This window comes from Oncorhynchus mykiss, chromosome 7 (assembly GCF_057628025.1).
Source record: "Oncorhynchus mykiss isolate SJ-2025 chromosome 7, ASM5762802v1, whole genome shotgun sequence".
Taxonomy (NCBI): Eukaryota; Metazoa; Chordata; class Actinopteri; order Salmoniformes; family Salmonidae; genus Oncorhynchus; species Oncorhynchus mykiss.
In genome coordinates, this window is record NC_143028.1 from 38,481,352 (window position 1) to 38,504,784 (window position 23,433).

Below are 23,433 nucleotides of genomic sequence, written 5' to 3' on the forward strand. Positions count from 1 at the left end.
GCCAAGGAATAACAGTTGATATCAAACGCTGATGTAGGTCTTGAAGTATAATTTATACATTATTATGTAAGGACATATTGGCCAATAAAAACAATCCCAAACTATTGGAACATTTGAATAGTTTTATTTTTTGCTCATTCTTACACAAAGTCAATTCACTCTAAGTCTTGACTGCGTGTAATGTGGACATGGTACCACAATGCATGACAAATGAAACAATGATTTTTGTAATAATAGCTAGACCTATATAATCATTTACTATAGAAAAGGGATTAACAGTTAATATAGTTTATTTACAGTATATTCCATGCTATGAAATAAAATGCATAAAACACTGGGTACAGAGAGGCATCAATATGGGGCAAATAAAATGTAATACAATGATACAAGTTAAGGCTTAAATGTGTATAAAATTAACAAAATGTTAATCATTCATATTTAGACATGAGAGCAAAATGATTACAAGACACAAGGAGGTCTTTTTGTACATAAAGATATCTATACATATTTCATGGGACACCCAAAACAGGAATTTACTCATTTTCAATTTAAACATTAAAGGGCATAAAATAACCTGCAGGACATAGATGCAGAATATATGTACAAATAATCACTCAATAGAAAAGGAGACAGTGAGGAGGCAGCACATGTTGTTCTTCCGCAAAGAGCTTCACAGGTGTTAACCAATGAAAGGCCAGGAGGTATCACATGTTGTAATGTGCTCTGACATTTTCTACCAGACAGCACACCATATCCATCACTGGCAAACACGGGGAAAATATACAAATTAAGAAGGATTACATTCATTTGGTTTCAAACCTGTGGATTCTCGTATTTGTACTTTCTATTCCTATTTCATAGGTAAGATAAAAGGAAATATGAGGAGACCCCTTCCTCATCAACGTCGGCAAACAAATCTTTGTAGCACACAGGCAGAGCTCATGCATGTAATTGACCACATCATGACACATGGTAGAGGGTTCAATCGAGTCACATTGAAATGTTACATATAATGGAATGTGTGTTAAGATATTTCATACATTTCGATTTTAAATGAGTTGTCTGCCTCCATTAAAATCTGGTTGAAAATCTGTCAGGTACTGTAATGGCTTGAACCAACAAATATGTCAGTTCCATTATGGACAATTCTTTGTGCTACATTTCTTCAATACGTCACCAAAATATTTTTACTCTTACATGCTGAGTTTCTACAAATACCAACATCAGATTCAAAATATATTTTGGTGCTTTTCAGGATTGCCTTAAGCAGTGTCCTTTTTAATACCATGGACAATAATATTAACAAGATGAAAACTACAAGAATAAAACATAGGTATTGGCCCTCCATTTTGAAAGCCTTTTGTGTGCATTGTTGTCTAAAAGACATACTTAAGCGTTATAAAGCTTACATGAGAACAATTCCTTTTTAAGTAACGAAAGTGATGCAAACATTGACATTAGGCGTGGCAAAAAAAAAATGCTTGGATACATGATTTAGTTGACCTAAACAAAAGGAAGGTAAAGTTCCCAATGTAAATATACTTTAGCAAAGCGTAAAGAGAGAAAAGGACAATATAGAAAAACATAGTAGGAGTGGTCATTTAATGCATTATAACACCTATGGTTAACTTTTTAGCTGCCTGGAGCAATGCCTTTTATTGTCTTAGTAGACTAAAAACCTTTTTGGCCAATACTATGAGGCCTGAAAGTGCTGTAAAATCATCTTTGGATGTCCCAAACATTACCCAATCACACCATATAGATGACAGAAAAAAAAGTCTACCTCTTGATAAGGTACAAATACAGTTTGACCCATTTTTGAAACCCACATGGGGTATACAAACAAACAAATAAAAGCCAATATCTGGGATTGATTACGCTTAAGTGGAGGGGTGTGACCTTACAGGGAGTTCCTCTATGGGTGTCAGGGGTAGGGTGTCAGGGTAGGGTGTCAGGGGTAGGGTGTCAGGGGTAGGGTGTCAGGGGTAGGGTGTCAGGGTAGGGTGTCAGGGTAGGGTGTCAGGGGTAGGGTGTCAGGGTTAGGGTGTCAGGGGTAGGGTGTCAGGGTAGGGTGTCAGGGGTAGGGTGTCAGGGTAGGGTGTCAGGGGTAGGGTGTCAGGGGTAGGGTGTCAGGGGTAGGGTGTCAGGGGTAGGGTGTCAGGGAAGGGTGTCAGGATAGGGTGTCAGGGGTAGGGTGTCAGGGGTAGGGTGTCAGGGCAGGGTGTCAGGATAGGGTGTTAGGGCGAAGTGCTCAGATGAGGGAGATCCGTATGGGGATACTGGGAGACTCCGTCCTTTGTGGAGAGTGATGGCTCACCAGGTGTTCCACCACCGTGTGTTTGGACATGTGCTTCATAAGGTAGGTCTCCTGAGGACAAACATCAAATAAAGGTTCAATTAACACCAAGCTTCAGTAGACAATGAGGTATGAATGATTCCCCAAAAGTGTCATTTTTAAAAGAGCGATGAGCTACAGTACCAATACTATTTATATATTGACTGAGAATTAAGAAACAACACTAGGACTCCGTCGCTAACGACATTGAGCATGTTTGCCCACATCCTGTGAAAACATCAGCTCATGCGGCCGCATAGCCTACTCACTGAGGTGTAGGCTCTGCCACACATGCTGCAGCAGTAGGCCTTGGCGTTTTTGATGGCATGCGCAGACAAGTGGATCTGCAGTGAGGCGGAGTCCGAGTAGGCACGGTAGCAGTTCGGACACTTGTAGGGCTTGTCTTTGTTGTGCTGTCTCTGATGAGACTGAGGCAGGGAATCAGACGGACACAGTGATCACATTACACGATTCAAAGACCTATCTAGACTTTCAGGGTAGGGAAACTTTATCTTGCTAGAAATGCACTTCCTGTCAAACCAGGCCATCATCTGACCAGAATTATGAGCGGTGGGAATAAAGGAAAATCATGCTGAAAATCCAATAACTCAAAACATAAAATAACAATTATCTCCAAAGGTTGTCAATATTTTCAGGTATAATAGCATGTGTGTGAAATATAAGAAGAATGAATAGCATTGTTGTCTGTGACTATGTGGATTTGATATGCTTTTATTGCCTTCTCTGGGACAAAATCCTTCGGTTGAAGGATCTACAATCCCGCCTGACAAGGCCAATGCAATTCGTTCCTCGCTGGAAGCCCCGCCTTCCACAGGAGATAAGTGTGAGGCTCGGATTCATTCCTTCAATTTAATACCACTCTTTACCAAGCCAAGGAACAGGCAACGCGGGGCCAAACAGTTGTTTTACCTAACTTCCCTTTTCACTTTCAGCGAAAAGTAATTAGTCATAATAACGTTCCGTTCCCTTTCAGTCAGTCAACTTCGGTACAGCATACTATGGGAAAACATAATCACGCCCCATGCTGACCCCAACAGATACTAAATGAAAGGGCCGATGGGATACCATCCAGACCTGATGCTCCCAAATGCAGGCAGTCTAGGTATTGCGTACATGGTGCGCTGCGTAGTGACTTTCCCCTGTCCCAGCTGTAAGTACACTGGGAGCAGTGACATCGAATAAACCTCACAAAAGTGTTTGGTGATGCCCAACTTGCTGCAGCACCATTTTATTCTATAGAGTACCACAGTATGAGTCATAATACCCATAAATACCCATGCCAGCTAGAGATGACATGCAGGAGCTTGCATGAATTTGTAGTCTTTGCATGATGTCTACTTTGATTCTAATTAGCATTTTCAAATCTGAGAGTAAATAGAGCTGAATACAGTACCAGTCAAAAGTTTGGACACACCTACTCATTGTTTTTTCTTTATTTTTACTATTTTCTACATTGTAGAATAATAGTTAAGGCATCAAAACTATGAAATAACACATATGGAAACATGTAGTAACCAAAAAAGTGTTAAACAAACTTCGTCAAAGTAGCCACTCTTTGCCTTGATGACAGCTTTGCACACTCTTGACATTCTCTCAACCAGCTTCACCTGGAATGCTTTTCCAACAGTCTTAAAGGAGTTCCCACATATGCTGAGCACTTGTTGGCTGCTTTCCCTTCACTCTGCGGTCCATTTATTTGGGCTGCAATCTGAGGTGCAGTTAACTCTAATGAACTTATCCTCTGCAGCAGAGGTAACTCTGGGTCTTCCTTTCCTGTGGCGGTCCGCATGAGAGCTAGTTTCATCATAGTGCTTAATGGTTTTTGCGACTGCACTTGAAGAAACTTTCAAAGTTCTTGTTTCTTGTTGATTTACCTTCATGTCTTAAAGTAATGATATACTGTCATTTCTCTTTGCTTATTTGAGCTGTTCTTGCTATAATATGGACTTGGTATTTTACCAAATAGGGCTATCTTCTGAATACCACCCATACCTTGTTACAACACAACCGATTGGCTCACACGCATTAAGAAGGAAAGAAATTCCACAAATTAACTCTTAACAAGGCCGTTAATGCATTCCAGGTGACTACCTCATGAAGCTGGTTGAGAGAATGTCAGGAGTGTGCAAAGCTGTCATCAAGACAAAGGGTGGCTACTTTGAAGAATCTCAAATATAAAACACTTTTTGGTTACTACATTATTCCATATGTGTTATTTCATAGTTTTGATGTCTTCACTATTATTCTTCAATGTAGAAAATAGTAAAAATAAAGAAAAACCCTTGAATGAGTAGGTGTATCCAAACCTTTGACTGGTACTGTACATACTACTTCAATTACCTCAACTACCTCATACCCCTGCACATTGACTCAGTACTGGTACTCCTTGTATATAGTCTCGTTATTGTTATTTTATGTGTTTCTATTTACTTATTTTGCTAAATGTTCTTACTTTTTTAACTCTGCATTGTTGGGAAAGGGCTCGTAAGTAAACATTTCACTGTAAAGTCTACACCTGTTGCATTCGGGGTATGTGTCAAATTAAATTTGTTCCAATTGTCTATTTTAGTAGTGTGATTCATGCTAAAATTGTTCCTGTTCACACCGAGGTGAAGAGCGGTGTAACCGAAAGAATAAAGCCTAGCCTTACGCTTATCGGATTTGTCAGGCGTGATTGTAGGTCCTTCAACCGAAGTCGCAAGAGCGTGACTTCCCCATAGTACATTTTACAGAAGTTGACTGACTGAAAACTAGAACAGGTTTGATGTGTATGTGTGTGTGTGTGTGTGTGTGTAGGTTGATGGAAATGTTGTGGCCCGGGGAGCAAGAGGTGTGGTTAAAAGACCAGGATGTCGTTAAAAGACCAAGCATGAGGTTAACTGAAAACCCAGTCCAGTTCATACCTGCAGATTGGAGAGCTGAGTGAAGGCTTTTTCACAACCTGGATGGGCACATTTATAGGGCCGATCTCCAGTGTGAATCCTGTAAAAGATATAGTAAAGAGGAGATTTAATGAAGCTGCAGCACCGTGTCTACGGTGTCGACATAGGAAAAAAATCTGGCCTACTGCCCTTTGACACAACCCCACTCTATCTTTCCCTACAGTAAGCCTCTCTGTCGGTTCAATAAAGTCAGAAAATATCTTAATATATACAGTTGAAGTTGGAAGTTTACATACACTTAGGTTGGAGTCATTAAAACTCATTTTTCAACCACTCCACAAGTTTCTTGTTATCAAACTATAGTTTTGGCAAGTCGGTTAGGACATCTACTTTGTGCATGACACAAGTAATTTTTCCAACAATTGTTTATAGACAGATTATTTCACTTGTAATTTACTGTATCACAATTCCAGTGGGTCAGAAGTTTCCATACACTTCCAGAGTTGTGGCAAAATGGCTCAAGGATAACAAAGTCAAGGTATTGGAGTGGCCATCACAAAGCCCTGACCTCAATCCTAGAACTGAAAAACTGGTACTCTATAGGCCTACAAACCTGACTCAGTTACGCCAGCTCTGTCAGGAGGAATGAGCCAAAATTCACCCAATTTATTGTGGGAAGCTTGTGGAAGGCTACCCAAAACGTTTGGCCCAAGTTAAACAATTTAAAGGCAATGCTACCAAATACTAAATTGAGTGTATGTAAACTTCTGACCCACTGGGAATGTGATGAAAGAAATAAAAGCTTAAATAAATCATTCTCTCTACTATTATTCTGACATTTCACATTCTTAAAATACAGTGGTGATCCTAACTGACTTAAGACAGGGGATTTTCACAAGGATTAAATGTCAGGAATTGTGAAAAACTGAGTTTACATCTATTCGGCTAAAATGTATGTAAACTTCCGACTTCAACTGTATACACTGAGTGTACAAAACATTAAGATGACCTGCTCTTTCCATGACAGACTGACCAGGTGAATCCAGGTGAAAGCTATGATCTCTTATTGATGTCACTTGTTAAATCCACTTCAATCAGTTTAGATGAAGGGGAGAAGGCAGGTTAAAGAATGATTTTTATGCCTTGAAACAATTGAGACATGTATTGTGTATGTGTGCCATTAAGAGGGTGAATGGGCAAGAGAAAATATTTAAGTGTTTGCTAAGATAACTTCATGAGTCAAATTATAAACTATGTGAGGAAATACAAAAAAATATCTTAGCAGATGTGCGGAAAAATACTAATTTGTATTTGTAGGGCTATTTATGGGAATCGTTCCCAATCACAGCCAGTTCGGCTGATTTTAAGGAGCGGGGCGGCAGGAGCGTTGGGCCAGTAACCGAAAGGTTGCTAGATCGAATCCCCGAGCTGACAAGGTAAAAACCTGTCGTTCTGCCCCTGAACAAGGCAGTTAACCCACTGTTCCTAGGCCTTCATTGTGAATAAAAAATGTCTTCTTAACTGACTTGCCTAGTTAAATAAAATAAAAACTAAATGCACAAAACCATGTAGCTTGCAAGTTACTAAAGCTCCAGGATTGGTTGAAGTATCCTGTTGCTGCAAATGGAAACAAAATACACAGCAAAGGATCACATCAATAATTGAGTTAAGGTTAGGAAATGGGTTGTTAGGTGTGTGTATCAAGAATGACCCATCACCCATAGGACTCCCAGGCAACTTGACACAACTGTGGGAGGCATTGGAGTCAACATGGGCCAGCATCCATGTGGAATGCTTCCGACACCTTGTAGAGTCCACGCCCCAACCTATTGAGGCTGTTCTGAGGGCCAAAGGGGGGTGGGGGGATGCAACTCAATAGTAGGAAGGTGTTCTTAATGTTTTGCAAACTCAGTGTATATTAAAAACACAGAGGGGCGGCAGGTAGCCGAGTGGTTAGAGCGTTGGACTAGTAACCGAAAGGTTGCTAGATCGACTCCCCGGGCTAGCAAAGTAAAACTTTGTCGTTCTACCCCTGAACAAGGCTGTTAACCCAATGTTCATTGGCCGTCATTGAAAATAAGAATTTCATTATCATTACACTATAGAACCTAGTTGGTGAGTACATGAAAACAGTATTAAACTGATGATCAAATTAGTCCATGATTTGACCTGGTGTGCTGCTGCAGGTGGGAGAGTTGGCGGAAGCATTTCTCGCAGTAGGAGCAGTGATAAGGTTTGACGCCCAGGTGTATGCGGAGGTGCTGGGCCAGGTAGGATGCGTTGGCGAAGGATTTGGAGCAGTGAGGACACTTGTGAGGCTTGGCCTCTGTGTGGGACTTGGAGTGGATCTGCATGTCTGACTTGGAGAAGAAGGTCAGTGGGCACGATTTACACCTGTGCAAAACAACACGCACATGGAAGACACCGGAAGCAATCAATATGACAGTAAGACATTTGGAGGATAATCAACATGTAGCAGTCTGTAAAAGGTTCATGTGTGCTCATGCCTGTAGCATTTGCCCTGTTTGGGGGTGACGGTGTGGCAGGATTGGTCGTTGCCTGAAGCGAGGATTGGGTAAGGCACCACCAACAGAGAGCCACCACCGTTCTCAGCTTTTATCTTCTTACGCCCTCGCCCCTCCATCTTGGGAGGGGGCCCCAGCAGTCCAGCAAGGCCTCCGTTACTTTTGATTTGCTCCATCCCAGGGCCACTGGCCAAGCCTGAGAGGACATGATGTGGTGAGGGGGCTCCGCCTAGTCGGCTCAGACTATTGGAGGTGGGTGTGGTCAGAGTGACGGCCTCTGAGGTGTTATGGTTGCCCATTCGAGAGGAAAGTGGCAGACCTGGCAAGTCAAGAGGTAAAAATGACTCACAAACTAAATAATCACTGCATAATTATGTAATGACTAATCTCCAACAGAAGAATGCAGTCAGTTACATGTATACTTCTTAAAATTGTGCATACTTTTTCAGAGACAATGCTCAAAATTATCTATTGACATGTTCCCTTTTAGTTATTCGCTCAACATAGGAGAACTCTTTGTGCCTAGTTGTTGGCTGAAGTAATTTGAAATCACGTTGATACGCCAAAAGTCCTGTCACATTTTGAGAGGCCTGGATTAGTCTAGAGGCCAACAGTACAGGAATCTTGGAATGGGCTATGGAAGCCTCTCTTTCCGTGTGCGGGAGAGTTGGGTAAGTTGAGCCATTTTTTACATTCAGCATCACTCCATCAAGGGAAATATAGTATTATTTCTAACAAAGATATCTACATATATTTTAGGGTGTTGTGTATCCCTGTAAATAATCTGAATTCATGAAAACATAGCTTGTCTAAAAAAGTTGTATCTTTGCACGAATTACTCCGGATGGGGGACAGGGTAAGTAAAGATGCCTACAATTTCTGTAATGAATTAAATATTACCACCTTCTTAAAACCATGTCTATCTTTATTTCCCAAACACAATTAATCACAATAACTTTTTTTTTGCCTTTTAATCATTTTAAGCTATTTTTTACATTTGCTTAACACCTAACAAACATGTAGTACTTTTTTTTAACACCTAACACAGGCCAGGCCCTGTTGTTACCTCATATGCCTTTCATTACGCCTGGGAAGAAAACACTTAAATATGCTCAACTTGCCTTTGGCTCAACTTACCCCAAGACAAACATTTTGACTATATTAGCCCACACAACTACAATGATTCACTTTCATGCTAGGTTTAGGACCTCATATTGTAGCTTATAGAGACCCCCAACTGATGTATAGAATTATTTTTAAATGACCTACTTTGGTTTAGATAGAAGCATCATGAAACCTCTTAACACAATAAATGAATTTGACGTGGTGAATTTTTTTTTTTTGGACCTAACTTGCTTAACACCTTTTCCATGTGGTTTCTTCCTTTACAGACTCCATGAAATGATGACCTTGGTCAAATTATACATTTTGTGTATGGTTTCCTAGAAACAAGCATGGCTCAACTTACCCCTTTGGCTGAACTAACCCCAGTCTCTCCTATGTGCCAGACGGGCATTACTGTGTCAAAAAATCATGTGATTACCTGACAGGTGGTTCGTTCTAGAGGGTTGGTCTATGATTTGACGCAAATGCCAGTCTTCCCACAATCCTCTAGCTTTTATAGCTGTTTTATCATCCAGATTAAAGTTTACATCACCAAGAATACGTCCTGTTAGAGATGTGCAGAAAATTCACAGAATTTACACAAAAAAAAAACTCTTACCATGGAAAATTAACAGGAAATATAAAGCCTGGCTCATACAAGGCTCAACAAGTATTTTCCCCATCCATCTATCAACGATAGAAAAAGATTATAAGTAGGCCTATTACAGTAATGACAAGTGACACAAAAAGTATTTATAAAAAGTGAGGGGATGTGTGCCAATCACTTGATGAGATTGAGGAGGATGGGAGGGGGTGTGATCACAAGACATACAGTAGAGACGCATTCTGATTTGAACCGCCTCTGAGAATAGAAGTGTGTGAGTGGTGGTGGTGGTCAATGGACAGTGGAGCCTGGCCTGGTGAAGGGAGGTGGTGGGCGGTCAGGGTACCTGCAACAGAGCTGGAGGCTGGCCGGGCGTGCAGGGCAATGTCTGGATGGGACGGGCTGTGGGCATGGAGTTCTTGTTGCATCTGCTGCAGTTTCTCAACTGACATCTGGACATGCTGCCCAGCTTCTGTCTGTGTAGGATTCCCCAGCAGTTGCTGTTGGGAGGGAACTGTGGAAGACGGCAGGTGAGGCGGTCTGATCTTCTCAGCCATCAGCTGTTCCTTGATCTTGTTGATCAACACAAGGTTATCCAGCTGACAGCAGGGAGACAACAACACACAGAGACAGAAGAACAGTCCATAGTTAACGTCTGTGTGGGCTTACATTAATTTGTTCTGCTTTGGCTCCCTCCAATGGACTCACAGGCAAACAACTCTACAATGTACCCTAAGCACATTAACAGTAATCTATGTCCTCTCTTCAAGTGAGTCGTAAAAAATAGTGCATACTTTACATGGACATTTGCATGACAATCAAGCAGGCAAAATACCTTTCACTGCTCATGGGTCTCAATGTTACATCACCTAGAATAATAATTGACAATCTTCACAGTCTACTGTCCGCCATCATCATCATCATCCTCTTCCTCATCCTCTTTTATACTAACTACCCTGTTGTTGAATGCGAGGGTAGTCTTAGACAGTCAGTACTCACCTGGCCAGGCATGTTGGGTGGTGGGGGCCAGAAGTAGGGATTATTAAAACGAGGTTCAGCCATCCTGTGACGAACAGACCAGATGTAAATACTACCTTATGCACACAGTCCATATAAATAGATATGACAACAACAACACAGCTAATTCAGCCTCACAATTCATTCAAATGCTTGCAGCACTTTAATGAGTTCATAAATAGTTGCTGAATCTCCAATAGACTTCTTGCAGTAGACACATGTAGTTAATGCTGGCCATTTAGCCACTTGCCAAACACTGGGCGTACGTTTGTAAATGTATTGTATTCTAGCCTCACGATTCAAAGTAAATGGAACTACTTTCTAACTTTCTCCCCTCCTCTTCCTCCGTCATGTCCACCACGGAAGTTGTGTTTCCAGTTCCACACGCACTGTAGCTAAGTATAGAGCTTAATAATCGCACTTTTCTGAGTCACAACTTCCCGACCGTCGCCCAAGACAGCTGAGAATTTGCAGAGGATTCAATTCCGCAAGAAATGATTCAAAGAAGGAAAAATAAAATAAAATGTGTGACTCAACTGGGATCCCCTCATTAGGCAGGGAAATACCCATGAGGCCTTGTTTATTCTCCCTCTCCATCAGCAGACACTCTAACCATCACACTGCATGATGGGCATCTCCCCAAATAAACACCATAACATCACATGGGAGCTATAGCTTGTTAAGAAACACTTGTCATATTGGCAGTTCCCTATACCATTTTGTGATTAAAGATAGAATTGCATTGATGGTTGAGGCGTTTGAAAATAGATGGTATTTCTGTAGCCTCCACTGTCGATATTTTCATAGGGAACAAAATAACCTATATCCCTGCTCCCTGACGTTCCACTGAATCAATTTAGAGTGAATGTCATTGAACAGGCTTTTACTCCAATCTCTCTATGAAAAAGTCACATTTGGAAGAATTTGGGGCAAGTGGCATTGCTGCTCTTTGTCCCATGGTAGATTCTGCTGCTCTCTCATAGATGTCTGCGATCTGTGGGCTTTCTTTCCATCGCTTCTCTTTTCAAGCCTTATTCATTTCTTTATATGACATATTGCATTGTGTGTTTTGGCACAGTCCACCATTCTAAAGTCTGTTTGACTTAGCAGCAGCGTAACACAGTCCACTTGCATCAGCCAAAAGAAACTAAAATGATACGTCCAGCCGTATGAACAAAAACCCAGAAAATATTTCCCTAATCATGCTGACAGGGTGTCCATTTCACTTCCTGGAGGCACTCTGAGTCTCCTGGGCAAGAGCAGAATATAGGTAGAGAGTTGATCATCTCCCCCATATGACGGCTGTCTCTGTCTTTGATATGCCATGTTTGATGTTGGTGATAATAACAACACATTTTCATAAGCAACAGAGGAAAGTGTCAAACTATATTAAAGTAGAGTCCTTTGTGTATTCGAGATGGAGTGTAGAGCATCCGGAGGCTGTAACGCCTACAAATGTATTACTGCCATAATCAACAATCAAACAGGGGGGGGGGGGAATCTGTCTATGCCATGGCAACCCCTAGAACCAAGACTGTATACTGTTTTCAATAAATCAATCACATTTAACTCGACACTAAACTGACAGACTTTTTAAAATGTTATTTCAGGGATAACATGGACATGGTTGAGAATCAAGCCTTGGATCAGGTCCAGCTGCAAGATCATTAAAAAAAGATTCAGTGCCCGGAACGTTCTGTGTGCAGGTTTCAATCTAAATCAATTACTCCATTAGCAAGACAATCAAATAGATTAAATCTTAACTATTCCACGTAACTAAGGCTGCAGAGAGAATAGGTGATAATAGGTTGCTAATCTGATATACTAACTATGTTTCTTACTGTTACTCAGCTGGAGTAAAATCCAACACAGTTCTACACTTTGGGTCCCCGGGATCAATGTTGGGAAATTAACACACTTCACTCTTGTTATTGACTGAGCCCCTTGAAATCCCCATAATGCCTAATTCCGATTGAAGCCACACTCTGTAAAATGTGCCAACCATCAAAGAGTTGACCACTGCAATAATGTTTAACAAAGGAGCAAATGTATCCCATTACCTTCCCACATGCAAACATGGCTTGATTTCCATGATGTATAAGTAGTGCTCAAGTTGCTATTCAAGGAGAGCAACATTACTTTTTAATAACAACAACAATAATTTAACCCACATTTGTGACAGTATACAATATTGAATCAAATTTCAATTGTATTGAGGAATCAAGTCTTCAATTGAAATACTACACTATTTTGCATTAGTTGTTACAGACAGTGAAATAGCCACCTAAACTACAGACAGTGAACCACCTAAACTATTTGAGTCACCGCAGAAATAGCTGCATGCTGAAAACATCTGTGGTGAGAACCGCAGATTTAAGTCAATTTGAACCGATATCAGTGATTTTATCGTTCTGTGTCATGCCCATACGCAATAAAAACCCAAATACTGCTGTTTCTCAAAATGGTGTCTATTGCTTTTCGCCAGTCAGATGTACGATTTTTAAAATTACTGTAACCCATAGACCGAAATGTATAGGCTAGTCGTGTTTAAGGAAATTAAAAATATTAGGCTGCAGGTTATCCATCTTCAGACAATTAGCGGCAAATTAGATAGTCAGCCTGTGTCAATCGTGCAACATTAGCCCAACGTCATATTTGCAATACGAATACTATAGGCTATTATTTGCTCTATAAATCATTATCTTAAAACAGAAAATAAATGAGTACTCAATTATCAGCCTATAACAAGGGTAGACAAATCACTTGAGGCTGGTCTAGACTTGTGAACTAAAAACAAAAGTTAGCCTACTTAACTTTTCCTTATTCTATCTGGACGTCTACGTTTATTTGCAGATCCAAAATAAAATAAAAACCTTTAGAATTTAAAACGCTAACACATCACAAAGATAATTTTGACTGCAGAGCAACTCTGATCCCCCCCTGGTGCCTCGCTCCACAGCCTCTCCCACATTCTCAGACAGTTTTATTTAAAGAATTCAGACAAAAGGAAAACAAAAATGGCAGCCTGTCTTATTTTTTATAAGGACTGGACGCCATATTCTGCAGATCCCAAATGTACAGTACTAATTCGCCTAAAAAAAGTAAACGTGTCTCGATGCATGCACATTTGTAATCGATTTCTTTGCATTAGCGTAAGTGTTCGGATGATTGTTTACTTAGATTTGCAGGTTTGAATAGCCCGGCTCGAGGAAGAAGAAAAAAAGAGACACTTCCTACAACAATCATGCCTTGCAAAATGCAATGCGTTATGGACAACTGGGTTCTCTCGCTATGCAAATCCATCATTTAGTTCCAGAATAGTAGCATAACTGCATCTCATCTGCCGCATTTCCGTGTGCTATGCACAATATAACTAGAACGTTGTCCTTTTCAAATATGCTCTGGTAATGGCTAGTATTTTTTTATTTGAACTTTTTGACGACTCAAATGGTAGCGATAACTGATTTCAAAATAGCAATGCAGCCGAACGTTTTTAAATTTGCACACAAGAGAGGAGTAAAAATGTATACAAACCTGACACCTCGATGGTAGATTTAATGATATTTTATAAAATAATAAGATGTTCCTTTTGCTTGCCTTCAGTCGGAGTTCAGACCTTCCGGGTCGCCTACTGTTCACTTCTGGGTGCTGCAGGCGAGGATTTGCTTTCACTGAAGCAGATTTTGGAAATATAAAAACTACAAAATAGGCCTAAAGATATTCAGAATTGACATAATTGCTGCGATATAAACTTGGTTTAGGATATGCCTCATTGTAGTGACATAATTGGTGACAGCTTTTCGTTTGACAGGCTGTCAACTGTCTGCACCATAATATCAAGGCATCATCTTTTCTCAACTGCTTTACGTGAGGGATGACCAGGGATGTTCTCTTGATAAGTGTGTGAATTGGACCATTTTCCTGTCAAAATGTAACGAGTACTTTTGGGTGTTAGTGAAAATGTATGAAGTAAAAAGTATAATTATTATTTTAGTGAAGTAAAAGTTGTCAAAATTATAAATAGTAAAGTACAGATACCCCCAAAAAACTACTTAAGTAGTACTTAAAAGTATTTTTACTTAAGTACTTTACACCACTGGGTATCAAAAATCCTCATAGTAATACGCTCTCACGCTCACATAGTGTCTTCACTACTTCTCAACTCTAAAGAATTTGAGGATGAGGCCAGGGTTCAAAAACAGGGGGGGTCTCCGTTAAATTACTGCCCATGTAGCCCCTATATCGCAAAGTAGAATATTTGGTTATACCCTGAAACAATAATAAATACACTACAATAAAAAAGGCTATACATTTTGAATAGGCATACATATAATGCATTACCATGTAATAACCATTAGTTGTGTGATTTAATCAGTTTGTTGGTAAACCATGATACATTTAGCCACTTTTCATTCCATAACATTTAACATTCTAGTCATTTAGCAGAGGCTCTTATCCAGATAGCTAGGTGAGACAACAACATATCCCAATCGTAGCAAGTACATTTTAATAAACTCCATAAAGCGAGCCTAACTCATAAAACCACATTTTCCAACTAAAAGTGGGGGCTTCAGGGCAGGGGTCAATTCGAATTGAGGGCTGTCAATTCAGGAAGTGATTTTAATTTAAAATCCAAAAATGGAAAAACATTTGAAATAAATAGCTCAGTTGATCGAGAAGTCATTGTAAATAGATTGTTAAAAAATGCTTTAATTGTTATTTAAGTTTACTTCCTGAAGTGACGACCTTAAATTAGAATTGACCTGCAGCACTGCTATCAGAGATGTGTTTTTGCAACCTGAACGCTATGTGCACGTTTCAGCATGAGATGGCAGTACCGAATTATTAGATAAGAATATCTGAGTGATCACATTATGGACATGTAAAACAGTAGTCTACTATCAATGGCAATGTTGCCCAACAACAAGCTTTCATTTCTCAACAGAACACATCAATCTACAAAGGACACCACAGAGGTGCCAGTTTCACTAGACAGACAGACGGAGAGACAGGTGGAGACAGACAGACAGATACGAACACAACAAATCAAATTGTATTGGTCTAGTACCCATATTTTGTAGATGTTATCACAGGTGCAACGAAATGCTTATGTTTCTAGCTCCAACAATGCAGTAATACCTAACAATACAAAAAAAGGACACAAATCCTAAAAATTAAAACAAAGGAATTAGGACATATCAAAACCAGCAATGGCATAGTCCGGAATATAAATATATATGTATATAATGGTGTGTATAGACAGTATATGAATAGAACAGTTGTGTACAGCAGTAGTTTTACAAGATTAACCTTGAATATAATATTGTATTTACATATGAAGTGGGTAAAACAGTATGCACACATTATTCAAGTAACCAGTGTTCAATGATTATGTACATAGGGCAGCAGTCTCTAACAGTACTGGGCAGAGGCCGATTAGTGGTTAGTGGTGACTATTTAAAAGTCTGATGGCCTGTATATAGAAGCTGTTTTTCAGTTTATCGGTCCCACCACCTGCACTGTCTCTGCCTTTTAGATTCTAGATGGTAGTAGGGTGAACAGGCCGTGGCTCATGTCCTGGATGATCTTCTGTAACATCTGGCGACATAGACCTCCTGGAGGGCACGTCTACATCCAAAAGGATGGCAGACATTGGGTGAATATTAAATGTTAATATCTTCGGCTGTGAGTGATGGAGAAAAAAAATCGGCCACAATGAAAATAACTGGGAAAATTCAATGGATATTTTTGATACAAAGGTGATAATGAAAGTGTATTTTTAGGAATTTTAAAATTGGACTTCTCTATGGGGCAGTCTATGGGAATTGTCCTTTTGGTCTTGGCTTCAGCTAAAATGCAGTACCGAAAGTGCCCTCTGAGCACAGACCGGAACCCTGCCCCCCTGGACTGAACATGTCCCACAGGGGGAGGGGCGTGGGGAGGTGAATAGAAAGGAAGAGAGCTGTTTGGCTCACACTGACGTGCTGCTGGAGGCGCGTGTGTGCACAGGTAAGGTACTAATTCAAACTTCACAACGATTTTCATGCAAACTCACTCCTTGACTGAATTGGGATCATTGACCGAACACCACTATGCATTGCCGTGGGCTGTAGTTTAGACTCATCTGTTCGATTGTTGCTAGGATTTAAGATGGTGGAGATGGGCTTGAGAGTGTTAGTTTGCTTAAAGACAGAAACTGGCAGTGAGGCATAACTCAAAACAAATCAGACATGGGGGAGGAGTGTCTGTTCGTGTGCTAGAGTTCTCATGACATTTGCGTCATTTCAGCTAAACCTACAGTATGGCACATTTACAACCACCACCAATGATTAAAAATAAATAAAGTTAAAGCTTATTTACTGCATTTCTAAACATTTAAAACTCAAATGATATTCGGAGAAGAGCAAACACAATAAACATTTACTCTAGCGATTATCAATTTGGTTGCAGTAGGGACATGCATAACTTTCTACAACAACATATTATACATTAATTAGCTGCTACGCACTAGCTCAACACCGGGATTAAACACTAGTTTCGTTTCATGTCAAGTCAAACAGAAGTTACCAAGCCATCTACAGACGTCTTCCACCTCTGCACTGTTTAGAGAGGAAAATCGTGCTGTTCACTGCAGCCAGAGTTGCTGGATATAATGACGAGATGCTTGTGTCTCCGCCCTAAGAATGGAATTCGTTGTCCACAGAGCGGAATGGCAGGCTGTCAAGTTTCAGCCAATTCCTCTCTTTAGATTGGTGGATACATCTCATAATTTGAAAACATTTTGGAATATTAGGTGAGGGGTGTTGGCGTCAACTGCCTGTATTCAATGGAGTGTGAGATCCCAGCTAACAACAAACGTTCTCACAACTTTAGAGAACGTTCCCTTACAGTCCCAGGTAATTACCTAGCGTTTTCATAGGAATCTTCCCATGACATGTCAAAATTACCATTCCCCCTAATGTCAAACAGAATTGACCCAGAACGTGATTACTATGTTCTCAGAATATTCAATAATAATGTTTTAGACATGTTTTACGGGAACGCTGCAAGCTCATTCCTGTGGTAAGTTTTCTAAGGGCTAGGAGAAAATTACATCAAGATCCCACCAAACATAGATAGAACATGGTTACCATTTTCTCAGAATATAAGATATCATCTGCGACAGCTGAAAGTCGTACACAATTGTGTTTTTCCAACAGCAAGGCTCAGATCAACATGGCAGTGTTGCCATTGTTTTATAAAATGGTATTTGAAATGAACGTGTTTCCCCTGTGCACCCCCTGCCGAACCACTGCGCCCCTCAGTTTGTGAACCACAGTGTTGTTGTACCTTCAACAGTCAACAACCGGACAGTGAGATTGATAGAACCATCTCAGAAGATTACGAAGTCATTATAGCTGTCCAGTGATGATGTGATACTGACAACACACACACGTCTCGGAAGGGTAAAAAGTCATTACATCGCTCCAGTGATGTTGTGATGTTGACACTAGTGTGATGACAGTTGAATCCCTTCAGGATTCCAGAGGGGATAGAACATAGAGTTATATAATACAGTGTTCTAATCACTGCTTTTCCGCAGTTATGTTAACATTACGGCGAGGGAAGTAGCTAGCTAGAATGCTGTGCACCAAGATGTTGCGTGTTCAAATCCCAGGTGGGGACATGTAAATAATAATTACCGTATGAATAAACATGCACAATGTAATTATGTATGTCACATATGTCGGTTGAAAAGACTGACAACAGACTAAGAGCTGTGAAGAGCCTTTGTACCTTTTTAGTTATAGGTACATAGTTGTACAATTGCAGTTCGTACCTTTTAAAAGAGCCAATAGTGTACCTTAGCGATAAGATGGTACAGGTACAAGAACTTACCTTAGGAAAAGTTACAAATATGCCTTTTTAGATTACCACCACAGTGACAAAGTTCCTTTTTAAGTGGCAAAAATGTTCATCTAAAAGGGTTTTTGGGTGTTGTTTTAACACTATAGGGTATAAAACCTTATTTGCATATATCCCAGTGTGCCTTTTTAAGTTAATTTTATAGTTACCAGTACCACCCATGACTGTGTTTGCAAGTGACAAAGACATGGTTGTTGCATTCAATGGCTTTCAGTCCTGTAGCCTTTATCAAGTGAGTGCCTAAGTGAATATTTTATCATTGAAGTTAAACTCATGAGTCACAATACATTACATACCGTATATCATACTTCGACAGTTTTACCCCAACACAGTGGTCTGAAACTCCTGGTTTGCTGGCGACATAGTCACATTATGTTGGCTCACACGCAACCTGCATTTAGAATGACTGCCAAGTTGGGGAACATTTCTAAATTGGACTACCTAAACAGGAACAACCATCTCAGTAAATGCATATTATTGATCTTCTGCTAGACAAAATAAAATCAATCAATGTGCATGCAAATATTTGTACAAATCTATCTGCAAAAGAGCATGCTGGGAAATATGATAATGATGGGCATGTTTTTTGAGTGTGTGATGATTGTACCTTTTTTTATATTCAGAATATTGGGTACACAAATTTACCATCATACAAAATTATCCGCACATGTACCCTAAAAGGTACAGAAGAATACCATGTGAGATTATGTGTACCTCTGAAGGTACATTTAAGTGTATTTGTATATTTTTGTACTCCCAATAATACTGTACCCTAACCGTACCCTTATTACAGATGATCGAAATAAAAAGATAATACATAAGTTTGTTATGGATCTCAAAAGTTGAAAGGCCAAAAAAATGACCTAAAAAAAATCATACACTGATTTCATTGCTGTCTATTGACATTTCAGTGACCAAAAACATTCATGGGTGGCTGAGAAGGCCATGGATTAATGCTAATTTATACAAAGAAATATTGATCTGTTTGCAGCAGATTGATATCATTTGGATGACAGCGTAAAATTATTTTTAAAAGTATTGCTTGCATATATTTGCTACAGTATTTCACATGATGGGTCTTGAGTTAAACGCCCACTGCAATCCAAATATTTTTTTCCTGTTATTTGTATCATATTGTACAACAGCTGATAAAACTAAGGGCTCTATTCAATCCGTATCGCAGAAATACAGCTTTAAAGCGTGATTGAAATTCCAAGGCAATGTTCCCACCTTAGCAGAGATTGCATTCATGTCGGTAAACGCTGCAGATGACGGCCCAATAGCGCGCTAGACATTTTAAAGGTAATTTCCTATCTGTAACACTTCAGCAATACAGATTGAATAGAGCCCTAACACTGTAAAAGTGAACATTTGATCAGTGTTATTTCCTGAAAGTTGCTGGTTGAAAATACATTCTAATCAGCACGTTGTGCATCTGTGGAGTTTTGGCTTGCCCGGATGTCACCAGGTGGTATACGTTTTAGTTCCAAACCTCTCTGCACTTAGACACTCCAAGCAAAATTCTTGTTTGAGAAAAAGCTATTTCTGTATTATCTGCTACAATTTTAATGGAAAACTTTTACAATAACGTACTAAATTGTTATCCCTAAAATATATATGATATTGAGATAAAAATGGCTGCATTGGGCCTTTAAGTCATTCTAGGGGTCTAATACATTGAGTTTAGATGCTATGTTTTGTACGTACAGTAAGCTGTCTCAAACAGTGATTATTGCCCTTGACTCTCAGGGTGCCACCAAAACAGAGTTTCAACACCCAGGTCCTATATAGTGAAAAGACCTGGGTGGTGATCAGTGTATGCGCCAACTGGAGTAGAAAAAAATCCAGTGATAATCCAACAATGGTTTATAATATATACCTCTTGTCTGTGCTGTTTTGTTTTAGCCATGGATGGTGTGTTGGAGGGAGCGGCTGTGGTGTGTGTGTGTAAACTGGCCTGCAGTCTTCTCTTCCTGCCCATGGTCACTGCTTCTCTCAGTGCAGTCAGCTTCTGCTGCAACTGCCTGCTGCTCTTCACAGACCTCGTAGTCACAAGTACGTTTCCACCTCTAACCCCATCTCTGCTGTGTACAGCTACAACCACCTGTTTTTCCTTGTAATAAGAATTGGCTGGAAAACAGAAAGGGGAACAGTTGCTAAAGTCCATGAATAGAGTACATTTTGCGCACCTTTTGAATTTTAAAAGCCTGGTATACAATACATCAAATTCTTTACATGAATAAAGACCAAAAATCTGCTGTTTCTCCACGTTTTCACCGTCATTGTAAAGCCCTAGTCATGTTCTTGCTTTGACAGTCACTTCTGAACATTATTATTTATTTCATGTGATGAGTGACTCATTTACGTCTGTCCCTCATTTTAAGGTCAACCCTGAACTCTCGTTTTAATATGGTGAAAATATTTCTTTTTAAAAATGTTAAAAGAAACATTGAAGATCTAATAGTCAGGCTAGACATGTTTTAACAGCTTACGTTGTTTTGTGAAGCATTCAATAGCTCTCCCTGTTGCACACGACAAGCTTCCATTCCTCCAGTCACAAGGGGATTTACGGCTGATTTTTAAGATGAAGTCGTCAACCCTGCTACCGTCAATCCTGTTACTTTAATGCACTTTATTGGCACTTGCTATAGTCATTTTTTAAAATTTTATTTAACTATTTGAGAAGGGGAAAACAACGTTTTTTTTTTAAATGAAATTGAAAATGTGTTACAATTAGGTGAAATGAACACGACCCAAAATGTACTCTATTCTTGGTTTGGTTTATTACAAGTTCCAACAGGGCACAGACGCACCTTGTAAACCCAGCACAGAAGAAGAGAACACGCCCCTGGAGACGGGCTGTCAAAACAAAAGGCAGTGACTTTGTCAGCTCCTATAGAATCATACAGTGTTCACAGGATGTCAGCGATAACAGTACAACAGTGAATAATCAGTGTGTCCTTGGTCATCCAGTCTGGCCTCAACCGCTATCAACAGATGTGAGAATAAGCCATGTGATTCCGTGTCAAGTCTAGTGACCTTCAACCTGCACCTTCAGTGTCGTAAACACTGGAAACGATGTGTATTACAGAAAGGCAAAATATATCAATGTGCTAAACATTGTGTTAATCACTGAATTTGAATTTTAGTGATCTTACAATTTAAATGGGAGTTCTTTATACTCCTATGGCCTACTTCAGTGTCCCAATCCTCATGCTTCTAGTCCCATCCTCCACATTTCTCTATTTGATTGATTGGTCTTTGTTGTCCCTCAGCTATCCTGGTTGTCCTCTGGTTTGCAGACCCCTGGCTACCTCAGTTTTCCACGTCCTCTGATGTCATTGCCCTGCGCTTCCTGCTCTTCCTCAGCCACACCTACTGGGCGGTGCTGCTGATGACCACTCCTCTTGTTGCCGTGGAGACTGCCATGAAGTTGCAGTGGCCCCAGGTCCATGGTGGCAGAGGTAGAGCAGTGGACGGGGACACAGGCGGACGTAGTAAAACTCCAGGCTCTAAAGCTCCTGCACATCACCATGGGGTGACAGTGGAGGTAGAGGACGGGCAGAGCAGGGACACAGACAGCCAGAGAGGAGGAAGAGAGGACCAGGAAAAGTGCCTGCCCCACATCATTTACTTCCTCTGCTGTCTGCTGGTGTGGGTTCTCTGTGGTGTCTGTGGGGGTCAGAGCTGGAGACTTTGGGTGAAGGTCTGCATGGAGAGGACCAGCTCCCTCACTATGTGCCTTCCCAGCCTCCCCAACAATGTCCTGTCTGCTCTGGGTGAGCCCTGCTGGGCCCTGGCCACCGTGACCTTGGCCCTCCTGCTGGTGCTGACGGTGGGCTGGGGCCTGCTCAGACGACACCTGGCCCACACAGAGACGGACACACACTCAACGACACACAAGGAGGAACATGGCACTGACATTCAACTGCCCGCACAAACATTCGCTGCACCATGCATGGCTGTAAACCCTGCCACGTCAGCGGTGCCAGACACACAGTCTGTTGACCCAGAGACAACACGATCCAGATGCTCCCTTCACAGCCCATGTTCCGGGAACAACATACAGCTATCACTGGCTCACCATGGATACTCTGTCCTCTTATCGTTGGAGTGTTTGTCAGCAGACATACTAGAGGAACACAGAGAGACAAAAGGACTAGGAGACATGCCTCTCAGCACTACAGTGGAGGAACACACAGGCTCTACCTACAGGAGCCAGTGTGGGATGGGGCAGTGGGGCTTTCCCTGCCTGGGGGTAAACGTAATGACAGGGTTTGTGTGTCTGCTCATTGTCTGTGTGTTACCTCTAAATCTCAGCGTGAACATCCTACTGATCAGGCACATAGAGACAATGCTGGAGTGGAGTTTGAAGCTCTTATTGTTTGTACCCAAAGAAGCCACAGACAACACAGGGCTCTCCCAGTCAATGTAACACAGGCATAAAGTCAGTGTACTGGACAATAAACCCGGATGGGGGTAGTGTTAGATACTAAAGTGTGGCTTGGGAATGGGATTGTGTTGAGAGGGACTTATTAGGTATTGTCCGGGGGTGGGATCAGATGAATATTACATGTACTGTAGACAGCTGGTCTACCTGTCAATGATAAAAAGTAAACGATTCCCCCTTTGACTGTGACTGTCTATTCATGCGTGCCGAGTGATCTCTGGGAAGCTGCAGAGGAGTGCTGAAAAAGTCAGGTTGAGGCTTGCTTTCCAGATCTATAGACATGCAACCCAATAATTAGTTTGCTGAAACAGTAGATGGGGGGGGTTCAGTTATCTGAAATGTGATTTTAGAATAGTTTGATGGGAGATGATCTGACTTCACCTTACCTCAGCAAAAGGCAAGTGATTATAATGCATGCTTAACAAGAAGTGGCTCTAAACACTACTGCCATTGGGCTGTAGCTAGGCATGAAACGACAACAAAGCTTTCTCTTCACTCAGGGGTTTTCTGAGTCGAGGAATAAGATTCCGCTTGATCACAGGCGCAGCAGGGGGCTGAATAACATTGAGAAATTCAAGGTATTAACACAC

General features: G+C 40.8%; 2 protein-coding genes across 6 annotated transcripts; one reads left to right on the forward strand and one right to left on the reverse strand.

The window, feature by feature from the left end:
* Positions 1 to 108: 108 nt before the first annotated feature.
* On the reverse strand, positions 109 to 21,181 carry znf362a (zinc finger protein 362a). Of its 4 annotated transcripts, XM_090240896.1 has the most exons (10): positions 20,886 to 21,181; positions 20,273 to 20,523; positions 10,471 to 10,534; positions 9,818 to 10,070; positions 9,307 to 9,432; positions 7,746 to 8,082; positions 7,408 to 7,632; positions 5,260 to 5,338; positions 2,605 to 2,763; positions 109 to 2,368 (listed from the first exon to the last, which is right to left on the reverse strand). In XM_090240896.1, the coding sequence occupies exons 3-10, from the start codon at positions 10,531 to 10,533 to the stop codon at positions 2,252 to 2,254; spliced, it is 1,359 nt and encodes a 452-aa protein (XP_090097022.1). In that variant the 5' UTR covers position 10,534; positions 20,273 to 20,523; positions 20,886 to 21,181; the 3' UTR covers positions 109 to 2,251. The 4 variants fall into 4 exon arrangements, with proteins under 4 accessions (XP_090097022.1, XP_021465050.1, XP_090097024.1 ...); XM_021609375.3 differs by lacking the exons at positions 20,273 to 20,523; positions 20,886 to 21,181 and adding an exon at positions 14,023 to 14,398; XM_090240898.1 differs by lacking the exons at positions 9,307 to 9,432; positions 20,273 to 20,523; positions 20,886 to 21,181 and adding exons at positions 9,487 to 9,554; positions 14,023 to 14,130.
* Positions 16,023 to 23,026, forward strand: LOC110527834 (uncharacterized). Of its 2 annotated transcripts, none has more exons than XM_021609378.3 (3): positions 16,023 to 16,497; positions 20,299 to 20,448; positions 21,669 to 23,026. In XM_021609378.3, the coding sequence occupies exons 2-3, from the start codon at positions 20,301 to 20,303 to the stop codon at positions 22,826 to 22,828; spliced, it is 1,308 nt and encodes a 435-aa protein (XP_021465053.2). In that variant the 5' UTR covers positions 16,023 to 16,497; positions 20,299 to 20,300; the 3' UTR covers positions 22,829 to 23,026. The 2 variants fall into 2 exon arrangements, with proteins under 2 accessions (XP_021465053.2, XP_036839203.1); XM_036983308.2 differs by having other exon boundaries at positions 16,415 to 16,497; positions 21,696 to 23,026.
* The last annotated feature ends 407 nt before the right edge of the window (positions 23,027 to 23,433 follow it).

What these genes read in the sequence shown, in the direction of transcription:
- znf362a (XM_090240896.1), bottom strand. Translation starts at nt 10,533, where the DNA reads ATGGCTGAACCTCGTTTTAATAATCCCTACTTCTGGCCCCCACCACCC. An exon ending in AGCCTCCAGCTCTGTTGCAG is followed by an intron (nt 9,433 to 9,817) that starts GTACCCTGACCG and finishes CATCTCTAACAG; the next exon opens with GACGTATTCTTGGTGATGTA. An exon ending in GTGGCAGAGCCTACACCTCA is followed by an intron (nt 2,369 to 2,604) that starts GTGAGTAGGCTA and finishes GTTTGTCCTCAG; the next exon opens with GAGACCTACCTTATGAAGCA.
- LOC110527834 (XM_021609378.3), top strand. Translation starts at nt 20,301, where the DNA reads ATGGATGGTGTGTTGGAGGGAGCGGCTGTGGTGTGTGTGTGTAAACTG. An exon ending in CACAGACCTCGTAGTCACAA is followed by an intron (nt 20,449 to 21,668) that starts GTACGTTTCCAC and finishes GTTGTCCCTCAG; the next exon opens with CTATCCTGGTTGTCCTCTGG.